The sequence below is a fragment of the Bombus pascuorum genome, unplaced genomic scaffold, assembly GCF_905332965.1.
Source record: "Bombus pascuorum unplaced genomic scaffold, iyBomPasc1.1, whole genome shotgun sequence".
Lineage (NCBI taxonomy): Eukaryota > Metazoa > Arthropoda > Insecta > Hymenoptera > Apidae > Bombus > Bombus pascuorum.
In genome coordinates, this window is record NW_026869742.1 from 515,788 (window position 1) to 542,926 (window position 27,139).

Below are 27,139 nucleotides of genomic sequence, written 5' to 3' on the forward strand. Positions count from 1 at the left end.
TATAGAGTTTGCGAATTCTTGTTTCTGTTGTAATTTTATTTTGTGTAGTAGGTATTTTAGGTATTCTAATTCCTCTCTTTTGTCGTAAGAGTAGTTGTGTTTTATATTGTTTATTTTGGAGAGTATGTAGCTTTTGTCTCGTTGTAGTTCTTTTATTTTGTTGTTGATGTATGGATCGCAAGAGTTTTTTTGTTTGAAGGTTGGGACGGATTTTTGGAGTGCGCTTTGTATGTGTTTTTCGATTTCGTCTATGTATGTGTCGATTTGTCTGTTTGTTAGGTTGACGTTGTTGTAGATATTTAGGTCGCATTTCTGTTCGAGTAGTTTTTGGAATTTTTTCCAGTTTGTCTTTTTGTAGTTGTACTTGGGGGTTTCGGTTTGTGTTTCAAGTGTTAGGTAGTCGGATGTGTTTTTGTTTATCTGTAAGAGTATGGCTTTATGGTCGCTGTCGTAGTCTAGGGTTTTGAGCGTGTTATTTGGTCGTAAGTTTTGGATTTTTAGTCGTGCATCTGTTAGGCATATGTCGAGGTATGAGCCTCCTTTTGGGTAGGAGGGTAGCTCGGAGCTGTAAAGGTTTGTTTTGTAGTGTATGCTTTTATTGTCTAGCCAGTTTCTGATGAAGTTTCCTCTCGTATTGTTTAGTGGGTTTTTCCAGCTTGTGTGTTTTGCGTTAAGGTCGCCGGCTATTATGTGGAAGTTTTCTTGTTTGTCGAGCTGTAAAAGTTCGAAGAGGTTATTGAATTCGTCGTTAAATTCTTTTTCGTTTCCGTAGGTTGCGTAGGCTGCGGTGATGAGTAAGTTTTCCTTTTTGTTTATTTTTATTTTTATGGTTGTCGTCTCCAGGGTTTTAAAACTTGTTATTTTGTCGTTTTGGATTTCTTTGAATTTCAGGGGGTTTTTTATGAGGATTGCCGTTCCTCCTCCTTGGATAGCGTTTGGTCTGTCGTGTCTTATTATGGAGTAGTTTTTGAAGGATACTTTGTGTCTTTTGTTCAGTTTTGTTTCTGAGATGAGTACGATGTCGGGGGTTTCTTTGTTTATTAGGGTTAGCATACTGTATCTTTTTTGGTTTGAGATTAGAGAGTTTGCATTTATTGCAATTATTTTCAGGTGTTTTAAATCTAATTTGGATGTTTTATGCTGTGTTTGTTGGTTTGGTGTGTTTTGGCTAATTGTCGACTGCGATATCTAAGGAGTTGAAGATGGTGTTGAACCTGTCTTCATGCGATGATATTGCATTTTTTAATTCGTTGAGTTGTATTTGTTGTTGATTTAGTGCTTGGATGAGACTTTTTTTAAAATCTTCGAAAGCGTTTAATATTATTTGTTGAGGGATGAACTCGGTTGTAATTGGGATTTGGTTTGCCCGCGAATCTAGTTTTGGGTTTATTGTGTGTGGGGGGTTTTCGATTTCCTGCTTTGGTCTTGCTTGTTGTTTCACTGCGTCCGAGAACTTTAGTTCTGGGGTGTATTTTCGGCTTATCTGGTCTAGTCGTTTGATTTTTGTTTCTTTGTCTTTTTTAATTTTTTCTGAAAGTTTTTGGCGCAGCTCTATGATTTTGGGGCACCCTTTGTATGACGCGGGGTGTCCGTAGCTTTTGCAGTTGACGCAGAATATTTTATCCTTTGTGATTGAATCGTCTTTTTTTTATTTTGCACTCGCCTGGGCCATGGGGCTCGGTGCATTTTACACAGCGGTAGATTAGGTTGCAGTTTTGTGCTGTGTGGCCTAATCGTTGGCATTTGTGGCATTGGGTAATGTCATTTTTTCTTATTTTTTCCCACGTTATTTTGTAGTAGCTTAGTCTATTTATTTTTTGTAATTTCACGACGTTGCTATTGGGGGATACCTGTACTATGTATATTGGGAGCAGTCTGTTACTTTCCCTTGACTTTCTTGTCGAGAAGCGCGATACTTTCGTAAACTGTATGTCGTCTATTTTTAATGCTTGTAAGTCTTCTAGTATTTCTGTCTCTGTGAGGTTAATGTCTAGTCCTTTTAATAGGAACGTGTGTTGTTTTTGTGCTTTTGGTGTGTATGTGTAGAACGTTGTGTTTGTTGTTATCAGTAATTCTTTTGCTTTAATGTAGTCGTTTAGATTATGTAGGTATAGAGCGTGTTTGTTCGCGTGTATTCTGTTAATGTGAAAGTTTCTGATTTTGAGAGCGTCTTGTAAGAGAGCAATGGTGTCTTTTGGGTCTTGATGCGTTATGTTGATTGGCGGGGGCCTGTTACCTTTTGTGGGTGAGGGGGCGTCCTGTTGTTCCTCTGTGGGGTGGTTGGTGGGCTGTTCCTGTTGTGCTTGTTCCATCGGTGTCTTTGTCGGTGGGGGTTGCTCTTTTGGTTTGATCAGATGAGTGTGTTGATTTTGTGGTGTCGGCGGCCTCCTAGGTGGGGCGAGGGGGCTGTTTGTTCGTGTGTCGTTTGATTTTTCTTGGGTGTGTGGTGTTCCCACTGTGGACGTAGTCCTCCTGTTTGCTTTGATTCGCATTTCATTGTTCTTCCTTCTTATGGCTTCCACGATCGCATTTTGTATTGTTGATTCTTTTGTTGACGTTGCTTGAGTGTGAATCTGTTGTTGTGGTAAGGTGGTTTCCTGTGTTTGTAACACTTCAAATCTGTTTTTTGTTGGTATCACTGGTGAGGGAGGGCTTCTTGTAGTTTTCATGGTTTTGCTTTCTTTGGCGGTGGGATCTTGTGTATTGTTTTCTTCTTGGATTAGAACGAGATCTTCTTCTGTGTTTTCCGGGTTGTCTGGTAGTCTTTTGGACCTTCCCACTAGTTTTGGTTGTGGGTTGAGTTTCCGCGTTTTTTGCGCGGAAAGTCTTATGCTAATGTTGTTTTCTTTGTCCGTTTTTGGCGAGATTGCTTTTCTTTTACTCGTTTTTTTTGTTGGGATTACGGAGGGTTCCGTTTTTTTGCTTTCTGCTTCATTATCGATGTCGCCTATTTTTTTATTTATTTTGTTGTTATTTTTTTTTTCCTATTTATAGCGATGGTGTCACTAATCAATTTTCCACTTTCTGTCACTTTTTTCTTTTTTTTCACTTAGACTTTCTCTACGCGAAAGATTGTCTAGTTGGCGCGCGCACTGTTCGGGTCTGGGTCAGCTGTCCCTTTTTTTTTTTTTTAGGGCTGAGAGGTCCGTTTGGCTCGGAGGTTCGCAGTCGACTGATATGTAGGTGATAGAAATTACAGCGGATGATCATTGAAAGAAATTATAGATACACATAATATAATTATAATATAATGCACATAATCAAGAAATCAAAATGGATAAGCATTCGAGTATTTTATTTTGGATATTGTATATATGTATTTATACAGTCTACCTATGATCTTCCCTAACACGTAAATTAACAGCATTGCATGCGCTTTTATGCGGCAAACGAGCCGCTTATTTCCCAGATTGGTTAACCCCGCGAAGCAAGTTATATATAAGAAATATAGCAAGTTCGCGTCTCGATTTATAAAAAGTCTATGAAATTTACCATTTCCTCATCTTTCGTTGTCTCTTGAGCGTAATCGATTCGTTTCATCTTACGGAATTGCATATATGAAAAACTTATTAGCAAGAATTTCGAGTATATTCCTTAGGAACCGGTTACAAGGAATATCTCTTCGTTATCTAGGCGAAAATGACCGCGGAAAAGTCCCAAAGGAGTCTCAGATAGGATAAAGCGTATCGCATTAGAAAGACAGAGGAATTTCTCTGTCGAGTTTGGCCTAATCGACGGGGTAAATTTTAATATTCCAAAATATATCGTCGTGCAAGCGTGAGTAACTCGTAGCTATTGCACACTGCGTCAGAAGATTCTTGCCAGCCACAAGTCTTGATTAAATTTCTTCATTATCTCGTGATTCGTCGGCTATTCGAATGGATGGCGGTTTCAAAGTCGAGCTTTCGTGGCCTTGAAAGTCTGTCCGGCAAATACATAGCTGGTTACGAACTGCAGTTTTCCTTTTTTCTTCTTTTCTTCTTCCTTCTTTTGTTGTGTTGCCTATGGTGATTGTAGCGTCTTTGACGAAGTCCAAAATGTTTAAAAGATCAGAGAAATTCTTGGTTATAAACTCCGATGAATTTACGAATGTCAGAAAACCTACAAAGATGGTCTTATCACGTTTTTGTGATCTTTATGCGAAGTAGTTGAAGTAAGCGATTCGAAGATATAAAGCCTTTTGAGAGTTGATAAATGTTTTGTGGGAAACGAATAAGATTGGTTTAGTTATCTATATTAATTTGTCTTTGTTAATATTATTAGTTTGCATATAGTTAATGTTAGTAATACTTTTTAAATGTTCAAGAAATCAATAGAAACGTGCATTTAATTCTGATATGAAATGGAAAGGTAGTTTTAATGTAAAGTCGATTGACAAATTATTATTGAATTTTGAAATTACTCTTCCATAAAAAATGTCACTTAATGTTTCAGAACTCATTTGAAACGTGGAGGTAGATATTGTTGATTTAATATTATTTTAAACCATAGATGATGGAAGCACGTAATAAAGGAAGGGTGAAAAGGTTATAATCTTACAAAATGTGATTGAAAAGTAGGAAAACACGATAAAGGAAATTTTCATAATTCTTTTAGCAAAGAGGAAAAATTCTATGAAGCGATTTTGTGTGACGGAAGAGTTGCAATGCAAAGTATAACTTTATTATTAAGTCATTTTGTATGGAAGAAAGTTTTTTCTGTTTCGAACTTTCAAAATAATACACAGTTTTATTGAATATTATGAAATGCTAGTAACGAAGAATAAACGCATATATAGTTACTTATTTTTAATTCGTATTACCATTTATCATTTTCATTTTTAAATTTATATTATTGCTTACTATCTTCATTTTGTATGAAAAAATGTTTATTTCTTTTTAAATAATTCGCAGTTTTACTAAATATTCTAAGATAACAGTTGAGAAATACAAGCGCACGGTTGCTCATTATTGTCTTTTATCTTCAGTTTTAAATTCGGATACTTATATTTCTTGTATCTTGATTAAAACGTTTACATTTGCAAGTTCGTTGATGCTTCATTTAGAAAAACGAAGGCATTTTGTGCAAACATCTGCAGCTTAGCTTCCGTTTCTTTTCCAAAGTACATATTTTACTTGAGTCGCCTCTTTGTAATTAGCAAATTAATTAACATATTAAGACTTTATTTTTTACATTCTCTATACATTTTTGTGTAAATAAAGGAAGCTGTTGATGCAATGAATTTTTGCGAAAAGTATCATAAGATGTAGTAAGAATGTTACTGAAAAATTAACTTAACTAAAGCTCATCGGATTTAACAATACGTTTATTGATCCACCTCGGTATTTTACATATTATCATTTAATTATGTATATATAATATATATATAGTATATAGTATATATATAGTATATATATAGTACATATATAAAATATAGTATATACATATAGTATATGTATAGTATATAGTATATATATAGTATATGTACAGTATATAGTATATTTATATATATATATAGTATATAGCATATAGTATATATATAGTATATATAGTATGTATATAGTATATATATATAGTATATAGTATATATATAGTATATATGTAGTATATATATATATAGGATTGGTTATCGTAATTTGCCATTTATTTCAATTACTGAATTATATCTATTTAGTGTACTGTTTGTTGAAATTAAATATAAGATTCATGCAAAAATTTAATAATATACCAACAAATATGAGCAGCATAAATTTTGTCAGTATTGATTTAATCGAGCATAAAATTATTTATAATTTGTACGAAAATATTTGTTATTATACGCGTATTTGTTATTATACGCTGTCTCGTTAATTCGTCTTCTATTAATTGTTGCAAAATTCATAAATACGATTTGTGATCAGTTTAATGCTGGTGATGATATTGGTAATGGTAATAATGATGATGAATGGTGATCATAATAAGTTAACATAATAAATTCTTTTAACTTTTTCATATTTTGCACCGCTATTATGTATGAATACAAAATTCTAATGGATCAACTATTTCCTTCATAGTCCGAGTTATCTCGTCTTATATGTATGAAATATAACGATGTATTATACAACACCAACGTATTAAAATTTACACAAATAATTTTACGTATATATGTATTCGCACGAAAGTATCCGGACATTTGCTTCGATAAGACATATCATCACATTTAAGTAGTATACAATAACATTTAAATCGGACCTTCGGTATTTTAAATTAAGTTGTCCCGTTGGATCTCTTTGGGATGAAAACCTTTAAGGATTTTAATCTGTACGTTATCGATAAATAATGTAGTAACTTTACTTTATGCTACAGCACATTGAAATGAAAGGAAGACACATCGAACGACAGTTTACAGAGGTGAAAACAAATTGTTATATTCTGTATCAAAATATTTAATTCTCTCTTCAGATTGGTTCCATCTTTTGCTCGCTTCAACGAGTATTATAACAAACTCTTAAATTATACATTTTATATATTATTTAACATTTAATACTTCTTTATTATTATTTATATACTATATCTTTATTATGTATTCCTATATTCAATGTAGCGGCTGATGTCAATGTCATAAAAACGTGTAAAATCTAGTTAACTAAATTCTCTCCTAAATTCATTTGAAAAGCTACGTCCAAACGATTTACCAAAATGATATAGTACTATTTAGCATATCTGAAGCTGCAATACCGCACATCAAATTAATCTCGTGTGGCTAGCATTGCACGATAATTAAAACATACAGTTGGCACGAGGTTAATTATTTCAGCGATATAAACAGAGAAATTTAACTACGATTTAAATATGACATTTATTTGTTATTTAACTCTTTGCAACTAGAATTTCGTTTGCCTACGAAGATGCTCTACTCGTAACACCGGTAATGAAAAAGATATTCTCTGTGACACGTACAATATAAAAGATACCTTATGTTGTAATATAATATGGAATAAGCGTCCGAATGTTTTTCTGAATCTGCCTATGTACAACTTTCTTCCTTCCTCTCTTTAATTCAACGTAAGACTCAAATCGATATCGTTTATTAAGTCGCTGCGATTTTTTTTTCTCATTCTCCCAAGAAGATTAGAAGAAGGAGGAAAAAATAGCTGCTTCTACATTGGAGCAATTAGCTTTCGATCGTATTGGACCTTCGGCCGAATAGCCTAATTAACTTAATTCCACGATAGTAGACACCGTATCAATGTCGCGATGCGGTTTAAGCGCGCTAATTTGTAAGTGGTATCATGTAATTTGCACTCGACAGTCAAGTGCAATTTCCATGGAATCGATCGTCCGACACGTGTACAACACATTGCGTCGTGGAATGCTTTGAACAATCTGCAGCTTGTTGCTTCAGTAACGTATGCTTATACTGGATCAAACGATTGTTTGATATCGTTTACAAAGTTGCTATCGCCTTCTTCGTGACTAATCAATAAGTTTATGATGCTCCGTTCTCTAACATTTCCATCTTTTGGAAAGTTTTCAGTCTTTTGAACGAGCTGCATCGGGGTTAAGTGAATGCTCGAATGAGATCGGTTCGGAGCTTCGATTGTTCGAATGGCGTTGTCTCTAATAAATAAGAAGGAGAAATATGTATTTACGACCTGTTGAAGTGGTCGCCACATCTAAGAAAACTCTACATCTGGTCTTTAGTTTTGGCTTCAAGGTTTTTCAGTCTTTGGGTAACACTGCTAGCGTGCGGATCTGGACCAGCTCACATTGTATTCCACACATTGTACTTTAATATACACAATATATATATGTCGGGTTGGCGTTAGGAGCGTTTAATGAGTCTTCACCAGTGTTGTTCATGGTTGTCGCACAGATGTTTATTACACAAGTATGGCTGATACAAGATTGACAATCGGACGCGGTAGCTGAACGCTAATGACAATGGCCCTAGGTTCGATATAGCGAATCCACGGTCAACGGGATAACGAATATACTTTGCTTCAAAGTCTAAGTCGGACTCAACTTACTACTCGTGATACTAGGAACGCTTGATTGACTCTTAGCTAATCGGATTGCCAGAAAAGAATGACTTTCCGTCGCGACGACGCTGCAGAGGAAAACTATGACGGGGTGTGCCTAAGGGCACGAGATCATCGGATTCGTCAAAGAAAGCCTCCACTCGGAGGGTGAGGGAAATAGGCGCTGCTGTTAATTGGTCAATTTCTATGTTGGCGGTTAGAAAAGGATGCTAGCCGCCCTAGAGAGAGAGTTCCTAGCAGGCAACGTCGTACGTGACCAAATCAGGCTTTCCCATAACTTCCCGCAATAGGTGACAGATTTACAGGCTGATAGAATAAAGACTGTTTGTCAATCTGAAGGACTTTAGTTAACTAAGTCCTAAGATTTGTAACGGTTCCTCAGGTTATCTGAACATAAACTGTAAACGATGCATCGGCATCTGGCGATCATCTGGCCCAAAGAATGGGGTCTGTGTGTGGCGAGCTGCGGGGCTGTTGGAATGTCTTATTGTCAAGTGTCTGTACTGCCAATTCTTTAAAGGAAAGCTATGTTACTTTATATCTCTGTTAGGTGGAATGTTTATCCCGTGACCGTGGCTACGCTCGGCGACCGGTTGTCGCCTCGAGCCTAAGCTCATTGTCTCAAGTTTCGAATGACTGTGTCTGGGTTATTTCGTAGATGCTACAGTATTGAGGCTTTTCCAAATAATTCCAACGGGGGGGGGCCCGGTGTCCTTTCATCTCCGATATATATATATATATATATATATATATATATATATATATACTTATTGTTATTATTAAATGTACAATAATACACATCACTTTGATTAATTTTAAAAACTTTTGACCCTCCAAGAATTGTATCAAACAAAATTATATTTTAATAATCCAAAATATATGAAGCGCTGATGGTTTATTTTGTTTAAATATGTCAACGTTTCTTTTATAAATGTAAAAATATTACAACATTGCAATGTTAAACTCGAGAATGTTCTTTTTTTATATAGATCAGATCGCTTCAAAATTATTTTTTTCTATATATTGTGAAACATTGATTATGGAATTCGTTAAGATTTTAAGAACTGGATCAATTTGATCGATCAATGATTAACAGAAGAGTGTGCTTTAATCATGTATGTTAGATAACAATCCATTAGAAAGTTTTAGCAAGTGGAAGAAGATATATCTTGAGAATATTTTGCAAAATTCTGAATATTATGGCTATAAATTCATTTATAACCTATCAATAAATTACGCTATAAAGATAATACAATTTTTTATTTTAACTCTGTAAGTTACTTGTTTTTATCAAAATTTTCTTATTTAAAAGCATTTGATGAAATTCAAACAAATAATGACAAAATATTGTAACATTTTAACTTAATTGTTTACATTAAATATATAATTCAATACGATACTCTTATAACATGATCACGTTTAAATTTTAATTTTTGCATTCATCTAACTTGCTTTAATTTTTTAGGGTCTTCAAAGTCTCTGGATCTCCAAAACCTTGTGCATGGATTTCGTGTTATTCAAATAAACCTATTCTCCTGTAAGGTAAATCATTATAAATCTTCTCTTATGTTGGTATGGTGAGTCTCTTTTTATTATCTTTATTACGAAATGTATGTAATCATGCGTTCTCCTTTTTATTATGACGGATTTAAATGATGTACTGCATGCCTTTACCAACGAATGCTTACAAATGGCCATGATGCTGCTCTCAATGCGATAAGCGCTGTATTAAAAATATAATTAAAAACATCAGACCAGCGGAGTGAGATCTCTATTTGTAACGTGCCGCCTGCGTATAGAAAGGAGTAAAAATCACCGTGGACTCGTCGCGGTTAGCGGTTGAACTCCAATTTGAAATTGTTTATGTCATGCTGTTAGCGCCAATCTGTTAACGCCCAACTATTAACGCCAATCGTCGCAACCTTGGGTTCGCAGGTTGATTGCGCCATTTCCTTTAGCAGATGTTTTCCTATTTTTCTTCGGGTAACTAATCAGTTACCCGATTTTATTTATTTCTTTTTTGGAATTCTTTGGTATATAGTTTACATAAAAATAACGTAGTTCTAAAAAACGTTCTCTTTGTCCAACGAACTCCCGATTCCTATACAATCTCCCCTGGTTATCTGGTGCACGCGTAACATTCACGTACTGTTGCATGCGTTGCCATTCCTATTCGTATCCTTCTTTTTATACTTGAATACTTTATTTGAATATAGAATTATAGAAAACGTTTAAGAATACATAAATACAGAAATATAAAAGATATAAAGATATAAAAATTAAAAAATACTGATAGTAAAATTATGATAGTTTGTTTTTGTTCGTTATCGTAGTCTACCGGCGGATCTTGTCCAAATACCAATTTAATTTGAGGGAATCTAGTCGTTAGAAACCTTGACATGAGTTGAATGTTCATTTTTTCTAGTGTGCTAAAGCTATTGTCATTTATCCCTATATGCAAGTGTCCAGTCTGGTTAATAAAGTGTTTTGTTAATTGATGCAACCAGTGCTGTTGGTTGAAGTCTCCTAATTCGGTCTTTGTAATTTGTTTAAAGTGTGGTCTGTTAGTCTTTTGAGTTATTGGAGCTGGGGTGATGTTTGTTTTCCAGTCGACACATTCGTCGTAATAGTTCGGGTTTTCTAAATCGGATTGAACTTTGTCATTGGTGATAAGATACAGTCGGGACAGAGCATCTGCAGCTGTGTTTTCCCTTCCCTTTTTGTATTCTATTTCATAATCATACTCCTCGAGTCTCAAACGCCATCGCATGAGTCTCGATGAGGGATCCTTAACATTTTTTAGCCATTTCAAAGCTTGACGATCACTTTGAATCTTAAATTTTCTACCAAGTAAATATTGTCTCAGTCTTTTGATCGACCATACTATCGCCAATAACTCTTTTTCGGTTGTGGAATAGTTTTTCTCAGGAGGGTTCAAGGTTCGGGATATGTAATAGCATGGATGTCCGTCTTGGGAGAGTATTGCTCCTAATCCTTCGTTACTTGCGTCTGTTATTAATGTGAATGTTTTTTCAAAATCCGGGTATTGCAGTACAGGAGCTTCACAGCTAAATTCAATTATCCTATCGAAAATACTTATAATAAGCGGAGACGATGATGGGAAATGTCTACAATGTCTGAAATCTTCTATCGTTTCCAGTTTTTAATCACCCTCTATTCGCCTAATGGATTTCATAAAAATTGACCGTGCGAATCATAAACTACAAGTGATAATTGCTTCCATATGTCCTGCGAGTATTTCCAACAACAATAACTAAAGAGAAACTAAGGAAGAAAAGTATATTGGATCATGATGATGTGCGAGATACTATTCTTGTATATAGAGAATAGTTCATTTTAATCTATAAAGCCAATTATATTCTTGAATTATTTATTGATTCAAGAATATTTCAAACAGGATTTGTTTGGTTGAGAGTAATGTTGGATATTATCGAATAAATTTTCGGACAGTTTAAATAAGAAGCGGAAACGAATTATTTGTTGTTTGAACAAGTCGAAAGACAACGTGTATTAATGTAACGAGATTAATTGTTATTTACAAATACAATTTTATTTTTTGTTTATTACTTTTATTTGCTATTTATCGATCGTAGAGGGAATTTATTTTTACATAAATATAACGTTTCAATCAGAAAGATTTAAACGTTCCTGCTTAGTTACTTTTCAAAGATTCAATGTTTGTCCAGGCAAGCCACTGACGAAACGTTTTAATAAAAGCCCAATAATATGCATATAGTAAATGACAATTAATATTCGGCAATGTATTATGGCAGATATTATATTACTGTATCTACAGATACAATTTTGGTGGGTCAAATTGAGATTATATTACTGTATCTACAGATACTTGTCCTACCAAAGTTGTCCTCTTGGAACATCATTGTAATTCCGAATAATAAAGGAAATTATTACTTGCGGAAGTTGTAAGGTATAACGAATGAAGAATGTACCATTCGATTTATATAACAAACGAAATTGTAACATATACTAGGCAGTACCGCTACTCACCGATGAATCAAGAGAAGATACATCATTAATTTGAAGCTCTGTTATTCCAAGAAATAATTAAAAAGCCAAACCAAGTCCATGGAAACTCCATGCGGTAGAAAATTTTCTTACTCCAGAGTCAGAATCCAACAATCCCCTCTACATAAGGATGGAACTGGCCATCGACAGGGGGGACACCAACAGCCCTCGAAGAGGAACGAACCACCCCGGCCCAACGCCACCCAGATGGCGCCTGAAGGAGAGGAACAAACAGATGCTACAGGCGGCAGCCATCGTCTCGGCCTGGAGCTGGGACGCCCAATGCACGAGCGCAACCAGTAGTATCGACGAGGAAGCGAAAGACCTCCGTAAATACATGAACGCGGCGTGCAATGCCTCGATGCCGCGCTCCAACCCGAGCAGTGGACATTTGAACAAAGGAGTCTACTGGTGGACACCAGAGATCGCGGAGTTGCGAGAGAGCTGCAACAGAGCCCGCAGAAGATTCGCACAGGCACAGCGTCGCAGACAAACTCGCGACGAGGAAGAGATCTCCCACACATACGAGAAATACAGGGAGGCAAGACGTACCGTCCAACGGGAGATTAAGATGGCCAAAGCGCGGTCCTGGACGGAACTCGTGGACGCGGTCGAGTCTGACCCATGGGGGCGGCCGTATAAAGTAGTGACGCACAAACTGCGTACCTCGGCTCCCCCGATAACAACAAACATGGATCCGATGCTATTGGACAAGGTCGTTGGGACCTTGTTCCCCAGACAGGACGACAGTGCAGGGCAGCCAGAAACGTCCCTCCCCTCCACCACACCCAACGATAACGACGAAGTGGCAACGACGACAACGGAGTGGAGTGAGGAGCTGCATGTCACCGAGGAAGAGCTATTAGAAGCGACGAAGAGGACAGCAGCCCGCGACGTGGCACCAGGCCCGGACGGAATCCCAGGCCGAGTATGGGCAGAGACGGTAAATATAATGGCTCCCCGCCTGCGACACTATTTGATAGATGCCTGAAGGACGGCATGTACCCACGGGCATGGCGAACAGCGAGACTGGTCCTGCTACGAAAGGAGGGTCGTCCGCTAGATTCGCCGTCCGCATACAGGCCGATATGCCTGCTGGACGAGGTGGGCAAGCTCCTGGAAAGGATAATTGCAGCGCGTCTAGAGGCTCATATGGAGCGACGAGAGCCTGGGTGGCACGACAGCCAGTACGGGTTCCGCCGAGGACGCTCGACAGTGGACGCGGTGAGACGGGTATGCTCTAAGGTGGAGGATATGGTCTCCCAGGAAGGAGTGGCGATAGCGGTCTCACTAGACATAACTAACGCCTTCAACTCCATCCCATGGGCAAGAATCTTAGAAGCCCTGAACTACTACGAGATACCGGAGTACCTCGTAAGGGTTATTAGGGCATACCTCTGCGACAGGTGGATCATATACAACACCAAGGATGGGGAAACGAGGAAACCGGTCGAGTGCGGTGTACCGCAGGGGTCAGTACTAGGCCCAATCTTCTGGAACACCGCTTACGACCGTGTACTTGAACCGTGAACGCTATCAGGAGACTCGGACTGAGCGTGTCACCAACCAAATCGGAAGCCCTGGGGTTCTTCGACCGGCGACGAAGAGAACCACCACCAACCGGACTGTCCATCAATATCAACGGAGAGGAAGTGCCGGTGGGACACCAGATGAGGTACCTGGGTCTCATCATCGACAGCCAGTGGACCTTCGAGCCGCACATTGAACAACTGGTCCCAAGGGTGACTGCCGCGGCCAACGCCCTATGCGGCCTACTGCCGAACGTGGGTGGAGCGGGAGTGGGCGTTCGCCGACTGTACGAGGGAGTCGTAAAATCCCGAGTACTCTACGGAGCCCCAGTGTGGGCCGAAGACATGATGGAGAGCCGGCGCAGCCGGCTACTACTAAGGAGGCTACAAAGGACGACCGCCATCCGCACAGCAAGAAGCTACAGGACGGTGTCATACGCGACGGCGACCGTGCTGGCCGCGTCCCCCCCTTCGAGCTGCAAGCCCTCGCACTTCGAAGGGTATACGACAAAAGGAAGATCTCACGCCTGGACGGGCGCGCAACGACGCCACCACCCGACAACAGACCACCGTCGAGTGCACGGGAAGAAGCCAAACGGGAGACATGGGAGCGATGGCGCTCTCAACTGGTCGAGGAAGACACTACACGGCAACACCGGGCTGTTCGCGCCGTGCTCCCCAACTGGGAAACATGGAGAGAACAAGGCGGGGTACCGCTGACATTCCGTATGACACAGATGCTCACAGGTCACGGAGTGTTCGGTGAGTACCTACTACGGATCCGGCGGGAGGTGACCTCCATATGTCACCAATGCGAGGAAGAGGAGGATACGGTACAACACACGTGGGAGCGATGCCCGGCATGGGCAGACCAGCACCGCGTCTTGCAACTCGACATCGGCGAGAGCGTAGCCCGAGAAGCGATCGTGAAGGCCATGTTGAGAGGGCACCAGGAATACACCGCCGTCCGCTCCTTCTGTGAGCAAGTGATGCTAGCAAAAGAGCGGGCGGAGAGAGAAAGGAAAAGGAAACGCGACCCAGCAAGAGTGGAGCGACAAAGGATACCCAGGCGCAACAGGGGGGATGGCACCGCCGCCGCCCCAGCTCGAGCGACAAGACTAGGAAAACGGAACACAAGGGATGTGGTCCCCTCCTAGCGGACCAACACAAATATGGACGCCTCCCTCCTGATAAAAAAGGAGAGAACACGATTACCATTGATTGAAACAAACTTTACACAATACACCGGTATTAGTTTCTAGTGCGTTTTGATTAAATGTATTGCACCCATAAAAATAGACACAACAATACGACACAAATAATAGTAAATTTCAGATTAAATTTAGAAAGTAGTATTTGTAAGATCGTTACTATTTCGCATTTTTCCATGTATGGAATTGACCGATATGTCTTTTAAGGAATTCGTATCATTGTTTTATATTATTATTATGTACATAACGTGTTACTATGTTTACCCTTTTACTATTAGTTTACTATTATCCTATTAGATTGCGTTAGAACAAGAGGACGGTAAGCAGAATCGTGGTAATTTGTCGAATAATCAATAAAGAACTAATTATAATATTATTTTTGAAAATAGATCTGAATTAATGTCAAGTCTCATGGATATTTTTCATCGAGACATGAATATTTGAAACACGTGCATTCTCGTTTCTCACACAGTCTGACAGGACGAAAGAAGGAAATTAGTGTATGAATGCGCGGTTCACTCACGATCGATGCAGGTAGAAAGTACTTACGAGGGAGAGTGTAAGGCGAGCGGAGAATGGTGGATAAGAATGGGAAACGGATCAGCCAAATGACTGGCAGTCAGAATAATAATAGTCCTAGTGTGTAATTGTAAGTGTGCCGCGTTTTCATGTCGTAAACAATGCACGTAGTAAAAGGGTAAATAGAGAAACGACCTTGTAAATGATTCTTTGTCGATTACACGTTTGTCACGTTTGTTTACCAGCTAGACTATAGTAAGTGCTATTTTATTAGAATGCAAGAAAACTGTGGGTGTCACGTTTAACCGCAGTTTCATACAAAAATCTGAACTTTAGAGCGAGAACGTTGTTGTGGAAGTAATGATAAGTAGAGTGCAGATGTTTGTATAAATTCATATTTTTATAAATTGAAAAAATGAAATCTGAGTAGACGATTGTTTTGCTATAAATGTTATAATGAGTACTATGCCGTGTATGTTTCATATTTCGTTCGATCTAATACTTCATATATAAAACCTATAGTACTCATTGCTACATATATATCTATTTAATTAATAGTTATTATTAATATTTGTAATAAAACAATTATCTATACAGGAAGCATAAAAGTTTCAGTAACGATATAGTACATGACATTAGCATTATGTTAGGCATTATTTTACATTAGTTTTGGATTCCCGTTTTCTCGCTTGCATGAAGGAAAAGGATTAGACTCTTGCTTCGTTGGAATTGAAACTTAAATAACTCAGTTTAATATTCCTTTGAAATTACTTAACTTGTGACTTAGAGAGTACACATAGATACCCCCCGACCATTACATTAAACAATTGTACGTCCCTGTTTATAAAATATGTACGTTGTCATTTACTATATAACATTTTGTTCAATCTTAATATCCAACTCAGCGATCTCACACCCACAATGATATACCTTTGCCACTCGAGATATACCGATTACTTGAACGTTATCAGTTTGCTACTAATATTCCCTGCTTTCTGTTCGTTAGCCATAAGCGCGCGTCAATTTGTTCACGCGCCTTGGTCTTTCCTGTAGCTCCCGGCTATACGTCGCATTGATTCGTTTTCGCTTCTATTTCCTCAGCAGTCAGTGTAATTAACAACATTGGATTTGTCAAGATGGTTACGGTTATTGGCGATTTTAAAGTAAGATTTCCTCAAGTCCCCGATCAAGGGAACTTGGATGAAGGTGGTCTTATTTGCGCCTTTTGACGTTATATGAGATTTTCTTATTTCACAAGATCTTTACTAAGCAAATCCTTAAGACACGACCTTAAGATTAATCTTCAGTCGCAGTTATGAAATCAAAAGACATCTGAAGACTGTTCTTGAGACGATCTCAAGTATAAGACTGGGCTATGAATATCATCCATAGATTTATATGAAGCAGGTCATATGGGATGCAATTTTGAGCGTGAGAAACCTATCGTTGTATAGGACATAGTAGCAAAGTTCCTTTTGTCAAATATAATATGTGGAAGACAAAGATATTGTAAAAACAAAAGTACCTTTTCGTGTCTTTCGCGTAATTGTTATAGTTAAAGTATCTTCAACTAATTACTTTTTGACATAAATAGGTTAGTATCTTTTTGTAGGGGACGTTGGTACGAATCAATTACTTTATTTAAATCTATATGATTCAATAAAAAAAAACGTATTTTGTCATCATATGATTTGCACATGGCCATATACAGAGAAAATTATTATACCAGATTATGTTTCCTTTGAAACTATTCATTTCTTGCCTTAAACATTTTTTCATACAGTGGGCAGTGTTTCAGTAATTTGCATATATTTCTTGAAATCAAACACCCTATATATATTTTAATATTGGAAGTATAGCTAGAAAGAAAAATATCTGTTCCTTATACTTTTTATTTCGTATTTTCCATTTATTTCTTATTTTCTATCAAATATTATTATATATATGTCGGGTTCTTATTATGATTAGCGTTAGGGTCGTGTAACGTATCTTCGCCTGGGTTGTTCATCGTTGTTGTACAATCGAGATAGCGTTTATTATCACAGACATAGATAGTACAAGATTGACAAGTGGCTGCGGTAACTAGACGCTAATGACAATGACCTTAGGTTCGATATGACGAATCCACGGTCCACGAGCTAACTCTTTGTTAAACTGAGAATATATTTTGAAGCACAAAGTAACGTTCGCTGTGACGCTCGGTATATACTGCACGTAAAGACGATGTGTAATTCTCCAAGGAGGTCGCAAAAATAAAAGACTGATGAAAACTTTCCTCTCCTTACGATCGCGTTCGTTTTGTTGAATATTGGCCGGGGATACCAACAAAACTGCAGCCGCCGTTGCTAAGCTGACCCGCGTAGCTGCGACATTGCTCCTGCTCGAGGTTTGATTGTCAACACAACGTGTGTCTCATAATACTGGCACTTCTCTGTTAGGTGGAACGTTCATCCCGTGACCGTGGCTACGCTCGGCGAACGGTTGTCGCCTCGAGCCTAAGCTCATTGTCTCAAGTTTCGAATGACTGTGTCTGGATTATTTCGTAAATGCTACAGTATTGAGGTTTTCCAAGTAATTCCAATGGAGGGCCCCGTTGTCTTTTCATCTCCGACACGGCCATCACGTCTGTCACACGTCCTCGGGTGTATTTAGAATATTGGGTTTTCCCAATGTTGGACTCGATATAACTGATGTTGTTTACAATTTAGTTAAGTGTCAAAATAGGTCAAGGGTCCAGTTTGACAGCAAAAATTCTGATCGGACGTTTGATAAAGGAAGAGTTAAAAGAGAGCGGAAATCAGTTACGTTATGATTAGTATTCGAAGGACTAGTTGCATTTTGTGAATTATCAGTCCGACCGTAATGACATGATGGACCATTCTCGATCTCGTACTTGGACGACTCTCACTTCTCTGGATCGTTTTACCACACTGAGCGTTTGTGAAAACACTTTTTTTTTTTTTTTTTAAATAGTTTATTTAGCCAATATTTGATTTTTTGTACATTTTTGAGATTCACAATAAACAATGAATTGAGTATAGTGTGTTCAGGTAAAAGTACCGATACGCGTCGGTACGACGTAGCCATGGTCTAATATGTGTCGTGGATTTTCGGTTTTTGCGTTTATTTTTTTGTTTTTTTGGGTTTAAGTCGCATTGGTGCGTGATTTTTGTGTATTCTTGTGTGTGTTGTATTTTGTCCTGAAACTTGGCCGCAAAACAGGACTCCTCGGTGTATTACTTTTATGCGTTGTGGGATTTTGGGGGAGGGAGATGAGAGGAAAGGGGAGGGGGGTATTAAATTATATTATTTACAATGATTACAGTATTTACATATTTACAGTACTTACATCTAGATTACACGGTGGTAGGAATGGTTTTTTGTCGAATTGGTAGTTCTCACTTATATTTTCTTATGGAATCCACCAATATTTTTTTGTATTTTTTCTGTGTTTGTCTTTAGTGTCTTTTTGGGGGAGGGCCATGTTGTACCTCCACCTGGTGTCTGCAGTCAGTCCGTTTAAGTTTTCCTCGTAGAGTATTGTCTTTATCCCTATTTTTCTTTTTATGTGGAAAATTATCGGGATATTGTTTTGGTCTTGGAGGTAATTTTTTTCGTCTAGGTATAGGAACGCTTCTGGGGGGATGTAGCCTGTTGTCATTGTATTTTTGTAATATAGTACGTTTGGGTATAAGTCGTTGAAGATTAGGCTGTTTTCTTTTATTTTTGACGCTTGTGCGAAATGATTTCTTGCTAGTTTTAGTATGTGACAGTCAATGCGGTGAATGTTGGCTAGGTCGTAAATTTTTTTGTTTTTTATATATTTTTTGTATCCGCTCTGTTCGGATCTGTACGCATTTTGGCAAGCTCTAATGCATTTTCTTTCGAAAACGCGGATTCTCTCCATTAGCGATGCTGGTATGTTGTACCAGATTGGGCAACCGTATGTTATAATTGGTCTAATTAGAGCTTGGTAGCATAATGTTTTTACATTGCTCTTGAGATGTTTCGAGTAAAATAGTCTTTTTGCTCTCCAGAATGCTTTATTGGCCTTGGCGAGTTGGGTTTCTATGTGTTGTTTGTAATTTAGTTTGTCATCTATGTTTATGCCTAGGTACTTTACGCAGTTTTTGTGTGGTATGATTGACTCTTCGGATGACTTTTCTTTTAATTGGAAATTTTTGCAGTGTTTTCTTTCTGCTGGGCCGATTTCGCTGGTTTTGGGTTTGAACAGTATGCTTTCGCATTTGTTTGCGTTGATTCTTAGTTTCCATGTGTGGTAGTAATCATTGATTTTGTCGAATAGTTCTTGGAGGTCTGTGTTTATTGTTTTAGTTTTGCGGCCTGTTACGTAGATGGTTAGGTCGTCTGCGAAGGCTATGGAGCGTTTGTGGGTAGATTTGTTCATGTCGAACAGGTTTAATATGTCACTGTTGTATATGTTGAAGAGTAGCGGGGAGTTTACAGTTCCTTGTTGGAGTCCGTTTTTTATGCTGAATTCTTTGTTCGATGCATGAGAACCCTCGGTCATTAGGAATGTTCTGTTTGTGATCATGTCCCATACTATTTTGATTAAGTATCTCGGGAAGTTTTTTTTTATTAATTTATAAATGAGGCCTGTGATCCAGACTGTGTCGAAGGCTTTTTCGAGATCTATTAAGCAGGCGGCTACTCGTTGTTTTGCGTTTAGTGCCCAGCAGATGTCTGACGTGAGTTTGTTTGTCGCGTGTAGTGTGGAGTGTTTGTGTCGGAAGCCAAATTGGTTTTCTGATATAATGTTTTTTTTTTTGCAGAATGTAGTTAGGGGGTTGTTGATGACTACTTCAAATACTTTGCTTATGTTGGGGAGGAGACTTATTGGTCGTAGGTTTGTGAGTGATGAGCCGTCTTTATTTTTTTTTGTGATTGCTATTATTTTGGCTTTTTTCCACTTTTTCGGGAAGTATGCGTTGTTTAGCGCATTGTTGAATATTACTGTGTAGTACCATTTTATTTTGTTCGGTAGGTGCTTAAGTGAGATGTTCGGGATGCCGTCGAAGCCGGAGGATTTTTTATTATTTAGCTTGGCGAAGATTTTGTTTAGTTGGTTATAATTTGTAAAGTAATTTATTTCTGTTTCTGGTTGTTTGGGATTGTCTGAGGTGTTTTCGTTTGAGAACGTGCAGACTGTTTTGTTTAACGTTATGTCTTGTTCTATTTCGTTTTTGAGTTTGTTCGTTTCTGCGATGATGATTCTGTTTAATTCTTCTCGGCCCATGTGTTCGTTTTGGGTGTGTGTTTTGGAGAAGTGGGTGCCTATGATGTCTAGTTTTTCTGTTGTTTTAGTTATTATGAAGTTATTCTCGATGTCTTTGCTGGTGTTGTGTATCTCTATACCTGCTTCTTGGATGAGGGGAGCTTTCTCTGGGGGCAATTTGAGCGGAGTGCTGGGGTTTTGTTCTTTCGGTCTGAAGATTTGATTTATTTGTGGGAACATGTTGGCTGAGTCGTTTTTGGAGATATTTTTTATTTTGTTTGTCCAGTAGAGGTTTATAGAGTTTGCGAATTCTTGTTTCTGTTGTAATTTTATTTTGTGTAGTAGGTATTTTAGGTATTCTAATTCCTCTCTTTTGTCGTAAGAGTAGTTGTGTTTTATATTGTTTATTTTGGAGAGTATGTAGCTTTTGTCTCGTTGTAGTTCTTTTATTTTGTTGTTGATGTATGGATCGCAAGAGTTTTTTTGTTTGAAGGTTGGGACGGATTTTTGGAGTGCGCTTTGTATGTGTTTTTCGATTTCGTCTATGTATGTGTCGATTTGTCTGTTTGTTAGGTTGACGTTGTTGTAGATATTTAGGTCGCATTTCTGTTCGAGTAGTTCTTGGAATTTTTTCCAGTTTGTCTTTTTGTAGTTGTACTTGGGGGTTTCGGTTTGTGTTTCAAGTGTTAGGTAGTCGGATGTGTTTTTGTTTATCTGTAAGAGTATGGCTTTATGGTCGCTGTCGTAGTCTAGGGTTTTGAGCGTGTTATTTGGTCGTAAGTTTTGGATTTTTAGTCGTGCATCTGTTAGGCATATGTCGAGGTATGAGCCTCCTTTTGGGTAGGAGGGTAGCTCGGAGCTGTAAAGGTTTGTTTTGTAGTGTATGCTTTTATTGTCTAGCCAGTTTCTGATGAAGTTTCCTCTCGTATTGTTTAGTGGGTTTTTCCAGCTTGTGTGTTTTGCGTTAAGGTCGCCGGCTATTATGTGGAAGTTTTCTTGTTTGTCGAGCTGTAAAAGTTCGAAGAGGTTATTGAATTCGTCGTTAAATTCTTTTTCGTTTCCGTAGGTTGCGTAGGCTGCAGTGATGAGTAAGTTTTCCTTTTTGTTTATTTTTATTTTTATGGTTGTCGTCTCCAGGGTTTTAAAACTTGTTATTTTGTCGTTTTGGATTTCTTTGAATTTCAGGGGGTTTTTTATGAGGATTGCCGTTCCTCCTCCTTGGATAGCGTTTGGTCTGTCGTGTCTTATTATGGAGTAGTTTTTGAAGGATACTTTGTGTCTTTTGTTCAGTTTTGTTTCTGAGATGAGTACGATGTCGGGGGTTTCTTTGTTTATTAGGGTTAGCATACTGTATCTTTTTTGGTTTGAGATTAGAGAGTTTGCATTTATTGCAATTATTTTCAGGTGTTTTAAATCTAATTTGGATGTTTTATGCTGTGTTTGTTGGTTTGGTGTGTTTTGGCTAATTGTCGACTGCGATATCTAAGGAGTTGAAGATGGTGTTGAACCTGTCTTCATGCGATGATATTGCATTTTTTAATTCGTTGAGTTGTATTTGTTGTTGATTTAGTGCTTGGATGAGACTTTTTTTAAAATCTTCGAAAGCGTTTAATATTATTTGTTGAGGGATGAACTCGGTTGTAATTGGGATTTGGTTTGCCCGCGAATCTAGTTTTGGGTTTATTGTGTGTGGGGGGTTTTCGATTTCCTGCTTTGGTCTTGCTTGTTGTTTCACTGCGTCCGAGAACTTTAGTTCTGGGGTGTATTTTCGGCTTATCTGGTCTAGTCGTTTGATTTTTGTTTCTTTGTCTTTTTTAATTTTTTCTGAAAGTTTTTGGCGCAGCTCTATGATTTTGGGGCACCCTTTGTATGACGCGGGGTGTCCGTAGCTTTTGCAGTTGACGCAGAATATTTTATCCTTTGTGATTGAATCGTCTTTTTTTATTTTGCACTCGCCTGGGCCATGGGGCTCGGTGCATTTTACACAGCGGTAGATTAGGTTGCAGTTTTGTGCTGTGTGGCCTAATCGTTGGCATTTGTGGCATTGGGTAATGTCATTTTTTCTTATTTTTTCCCACGTTATTTTGTAGTAGCTTAGTCTATTTATTTTTTGTAATTTCACGACGTTGCTATTGGGGGATACCTGTACTATGTATATTGGGAGCAGTCTGTTACTTTCCCTTGACTTTCTTGTCGAGAAGCGCGATACTTTCGTAAACTGTATGTCGTCTATTTTTAATGCTTGTAAGTCTTCTAGTATTTCTGTCTCTGTGAGGTTAATGTCTAGTCCTTTTAATAGGAACGTGTGTTGTTTTTGTGCTTTTGGTGTGTATGTGTAGAACGTTGTGTTTGTTGTTATCAGTAATTCTTTTGCTTTAATGTAGTCGTTTAGATTATGTAGGTATAGAGCGTGTTTGTTCGCGTGTATTCTGTTAATGTGAAAGTTTCTGATTTTGAGAGCGTCTTGTAAGAGAGCAATGGTGTCTTTTGGGTCTTGATGCGTTATGTTGATTGGCGGGGGCCTGTTACCTTTTGTGGGTGAGGGGGCGTCCTGTTGTTCCTCTGTGGGGTGGTTGGTGGGCTGTTCCTGTTGTGCTTGTTCCATCGGTGTCTTTGTCGGTGGGGGTTGCTCTTTTGGTTTGATCAGATGAGTGTGTTGATTTTGTGGTGTCGGCGGCCTCCTAGGTGGGGCGAGGGGGCTGTTTGTTCGTGTGTCGTTTGATTTTTCTTGGGTGTGTGGTGTTCCCACTGTGGACGTAGTCCTCCTGTTTGCTTTGATTCGCATTTCATTGTTCTTCCTTCTTATGGCTTCCACGATCGCATTTTGTATTGTTGATTCTTTTGTTGACGTTGCTTGAGTGTGAATCTGTTGTTGTGGTAAGGTGGTTTCCTGTGTTTGTAACACTTCAAATCTGTTTTTTGTTGGTATCACTGGTGAGGGAGGGCTTCTTGTAGTTTTCATGGTTTTGCTTTCTTTGGCGGTGGGATCTTGTGTATTGTTTTCTTCTTGGATTAGAACGAGATCTTCTTCTGTGTTTTCCGGGTTGTCTGGTAGTCTTTTGGACCTTCCCACTAGTTTTGGTTGTGGGTTGAGTTTCCGCGTTTTTTGCGCGGAAAGTCTTATGCTAATGTTGTTTTCTTTGTCCGTTTTTGGCGAGATTGCTTTTCTTTTACTCGTTTTTTTTGTTGGGATTACGGAGGGTTCCGTTTTTTTGCTTTCTGCTTCATTATCGATGTCGCCTATTTTTTTATTTATTTTGTTGTTATTTTTTTTTTTCCTATTTATAGCGATGGTGTCACTAATCAATTTTCCACTTTCTGTCACTTTTTTCTTTTTTTTCACTTAGACTTTCTCTACGCGAAAGATTGTCTAGTTGGCGCGCGCACTGTTCGGGTCTGGGTCAGCTGTCCCTTTTTTTTTTTTTTAGGGCTGAGAGGTCCGTTTGGCTCGGAGGTTCGCAGTCGACTCGGTAATGGCAAAAGTATGCTCATAGGAATGACATTTGAAAGAGGATATTCCCGAGACTTGTTTCATAAGTTTACAACTTACTGGTAAGTTCACAACTTACTGAAAAACAAATATCGCGCAGCTACAGATTTACACGATTAGACCCAGTTACCACGCAAGCTTGGTAAATTGCTGAAACCATTCACGTTCCGCGATGATTGAAACAGAACCTTCAAATATTTATCGCGCTGCAATGTCGCTGGCCAAAGTAACAGAAAACGTCGAAAGTTTGATATTTGGCCAACATCGATGAACGTTCGAACAATAAAACGAATCTTCGAAACAATTTTCTCGATGGCTGCATTTGAAAGATATCAAATTTTAATCATACTAATAACATATATAGAGAATCGGTTCTTGTATTTCTTGGGTTCGTGATGATATCGTGATGAAAAAATTGCAGCGATATGGATCCCAAACTAATTTAGATACTCGTGAGCTCAAGCGTTCGCCAGTGAAGTATTTCATCGCACCAATTGATTTTCTAATGCAAAAAAGGTTTATTTACTGTTTAGGACGCGATACTTTATTTTAAGTATCATGTCTCCGTCAATCAGACGTCTTACCATATGAACTAACATTTTAATACAAGAAAGCTTTATTTCTTGTTTCAGATATGATATTTCCTTAAGAGTATATAACTACTTTTTAATCATTCCAAAGTTTAATCTATTAGATGGAGTATTAAATTAGTATAATCAACACAGATAACGAGATTAGAAAATTATATAAAGATCTTTCCCATTGTATATCTATACATAAAAAATAACTGAAAATGTATTAATCTATTAAAGTGCATCAATCTACAGATAATATTATTGTATATTGCATAAGATCTTCAGTTAGGTCATATAAAAAGCAATTATATATTGCTTCTCGCAAATATGTGCAGAAAAATAAATCTCTAATCCTTGACAGCAATTCAGCCTAAACGCCTTAGGACTCGAATTATCTCCACGTAATAAAAACTATATTTATACGTTTTAAACAAAACCACTTGTTTCGCGTTATCGCGGATTGCGTTTTTGCTATAAGGTACACTCATACACCACATAGAAATTATATTCGTGACAAAACTTTGTATTAATTTTAGATTTAATTGTAGTCTGTTAGATAAAATTTTAGTTGTAGGTCTACAAGCAGTTTATTAGGAAATTACAATAACATGAGAAAATTAGATTTTACACTGTTGTGGTTAACCATCGTGCGATAGAAATAGATTACGGATAGTATTTAATAACCTACAAAAAGATACAGAAGAGGGTGAAGGATATAACATGTATCGGTGAAAGCAGGCTATTAACGTTAACCTTTTACGATTAAAGTAGAATATTTAGAAATATTATCTTTTTCCAATTGTTACAATTTCTAAATAAACTTTCAATGTTTGTATCAATTTTTTCCTTATTTCTCTTTGTACATAAAGAACTTTGTTTATTTGATTTCTTGCTAGCTTGATAGCTTCAACATTAAGTCTCTTTCAACACAATTTTCAAAACTAATTAGGCGTATTATATTTTACATTGAAACTTATTCAAACTCGTACTACGTACTTGAAATCAAGCAATCACCAATCATTGTAAAATGTGTTAGATGCTAGATAAAAATTATTTGCACTATTTTTATATTTATTTCCAGAATCGAATAACATTGAATTCATGTATTATAAATTATCCCCGATATTCTGCAACTCGCTGAAATTTATATACATTTTTATTCTTGTTTGAAATTTCTCACATGAAATATGTATTTCATAATTGTTCAATTAAAAACATTTTATATCAACCTATGAAATTCTACAAAATTAAATGAAAACAACAACATTCAGTTACCAACTATCAATCACGTCTTTACATTTCCTACATCAACAATTATTAGCCGGCGGCGATTTTCGTATCTCCCTATAGAAAGTCGCGGATGAAATTTACATGTTATATAGAATTATCATAAAGAGACTTTTAAGGGATTTGTAGCGGGACGATATTTCCCGAAAGTAAAACACACCGAGACTCGAAAGTCGTATTTTCTGTGCACGTCTCAAATTGTATTTCTAGGAAGAAATTTCTTGGTTGTCTACGCTTTTTACAAACGCACACTAACAGATAATTCAGAGAAGAACAGAACTTCACATAATAATGCGTATTACGAATAACATTTTGGACGCCGAAATTACTGATGTTACATATTTCACATTACTTTTATTCGAAAAGCATTTTACGCAACACAATAGTTTCTTAAGAACTTTGTAAGAAAGGCTTTTCCGTAATTAATCGAAATCGAATCGAGTCGAAGTCGAATCGACTGTGACTATAGGGATTACACGTTAAGATTTTAACTTTGAAGATGAATCCATTCCTAAGGCTAGACTTTCTAAAAATTCAATCGTGAATAAATAATATACTAAATAACGCGTTGTCCAAGTTTCAAAGAGATCGTAAGAAAGTCGTTCTAAGCTTCGAATACCGTAATACGATAAAAAGAGCGCGGCCACAAAAATTAACAGAATAAGTAGAACGCGATTTCAGCATCGAAAATTAACCAATTACGAAATAAATCAAAGAACGATTGATCAACCAAGGAACAGTGCATTTGAAGCATCGATAACACGCGACGCGAGACTCGCATCACGACGTCCGAAGAAGTAGAGTGGCAAAGGATAAGGCACAGTGAGCGTGGTTCGTCTGGCCGTACGTACGGCTCTACCACTGTTTAAATAACATCGGCAAAGCCTGAGGCTTTATACGAACCTCGTATCAAACGTTCTCGTATAGCAGTTTGCCGTCTGGTAAGAAGAAGACGATTCCGGATTCGAGACAGAGAGGCAGATAGAGAAAATTCCTGGGGTCTCCTTTCAATTTCACTTTATAACTCGGCACGTTTTCGCGTCCCTGAGGCGCGGTGTGTGGCAAGCTTCGAGGCTCTGCCACGGGACGAAACGGCTTTCAAAGATAACGAGAGATTTTTCCACTTCGCTTGCGAGAAAGGACATTTAAATTCGTGCTAATATCCGGCAAAGGTCGAAAGCCAACGAAACTATGATATTAGCGCGTTGTATGTATTTATTCGTTCGTGCAGATTACGTACAGATG

The 27,139-nt window shown here is 37.8% G+C and overlaps 2 protein-coding genes across 2 annotated transcripts; one reads left to right on the plus strand and one right to left on the minus strand.

The window, feature by feature from the left end:
• Nucleotides 1-512: 512 nt before the first annotated feature.
• Nucleotides 513-12,052, minus strand: LOC132915757 (uncharacterized). The gene is made up of 4 exons (XM_060975566.1): nt 12,030-12,052; nt 10,394-11,068; nt 2,237-2,832; nt 513-565 (listed from the first exon to the last, which is right to left on the minus strand). Exons 1-4 carry the CDS (start codon nt 12,050-12,052, stop codon nt 513-515), a joined length of 1,347 nt encoding a protein of 448 aa, XP_060831549.1.
• Nucleotides 12,053-12,177: 125 nt separating this feature from the next.
• LOC132915758 (uncharacterized) lies at nt 12,178-13,038 on the plus strand. Its single transcript, XM_060975567.1, has one exon. The coding sequence runs from the start codon at nt 12,178-12,180 to the stop codon at nt 13,036-13,038; it is 861 nt and encodes a 286-aa protein (XP_060831550.1).
• The last annotated feature ends 14,101 nt before the right edge of the window (nt 13,039-27,139 follow it).

Coding starts and splice junctions, on each gene's coding strand:
- LOC132915757 (XM_060975566.1), bottom strand. CDS start 12,052: ATGTATCTTCTCTTGATTCATCG. Junction 11,069..12,029: donor TATCTTCTCTTGATTCATCG/GTGAGTAGCGGT, acceptor AATTGAATTTAG/CTGTGAAGCTCCTGTACTGC. Junction 566..2,236: donor CGCCCCCTCACCCACAAAAG/GTAACAGGCCCC, acceptor AAACCTTTACAG/CTCCGAGCTACCCTCCTACC.
- LOC132915758 (XM_060975567.1), top strand. CDS start 12,178: ATGGAACTGGCCATCGACAGGGGGGACACCAACAGCCCTCGAAGAGGA.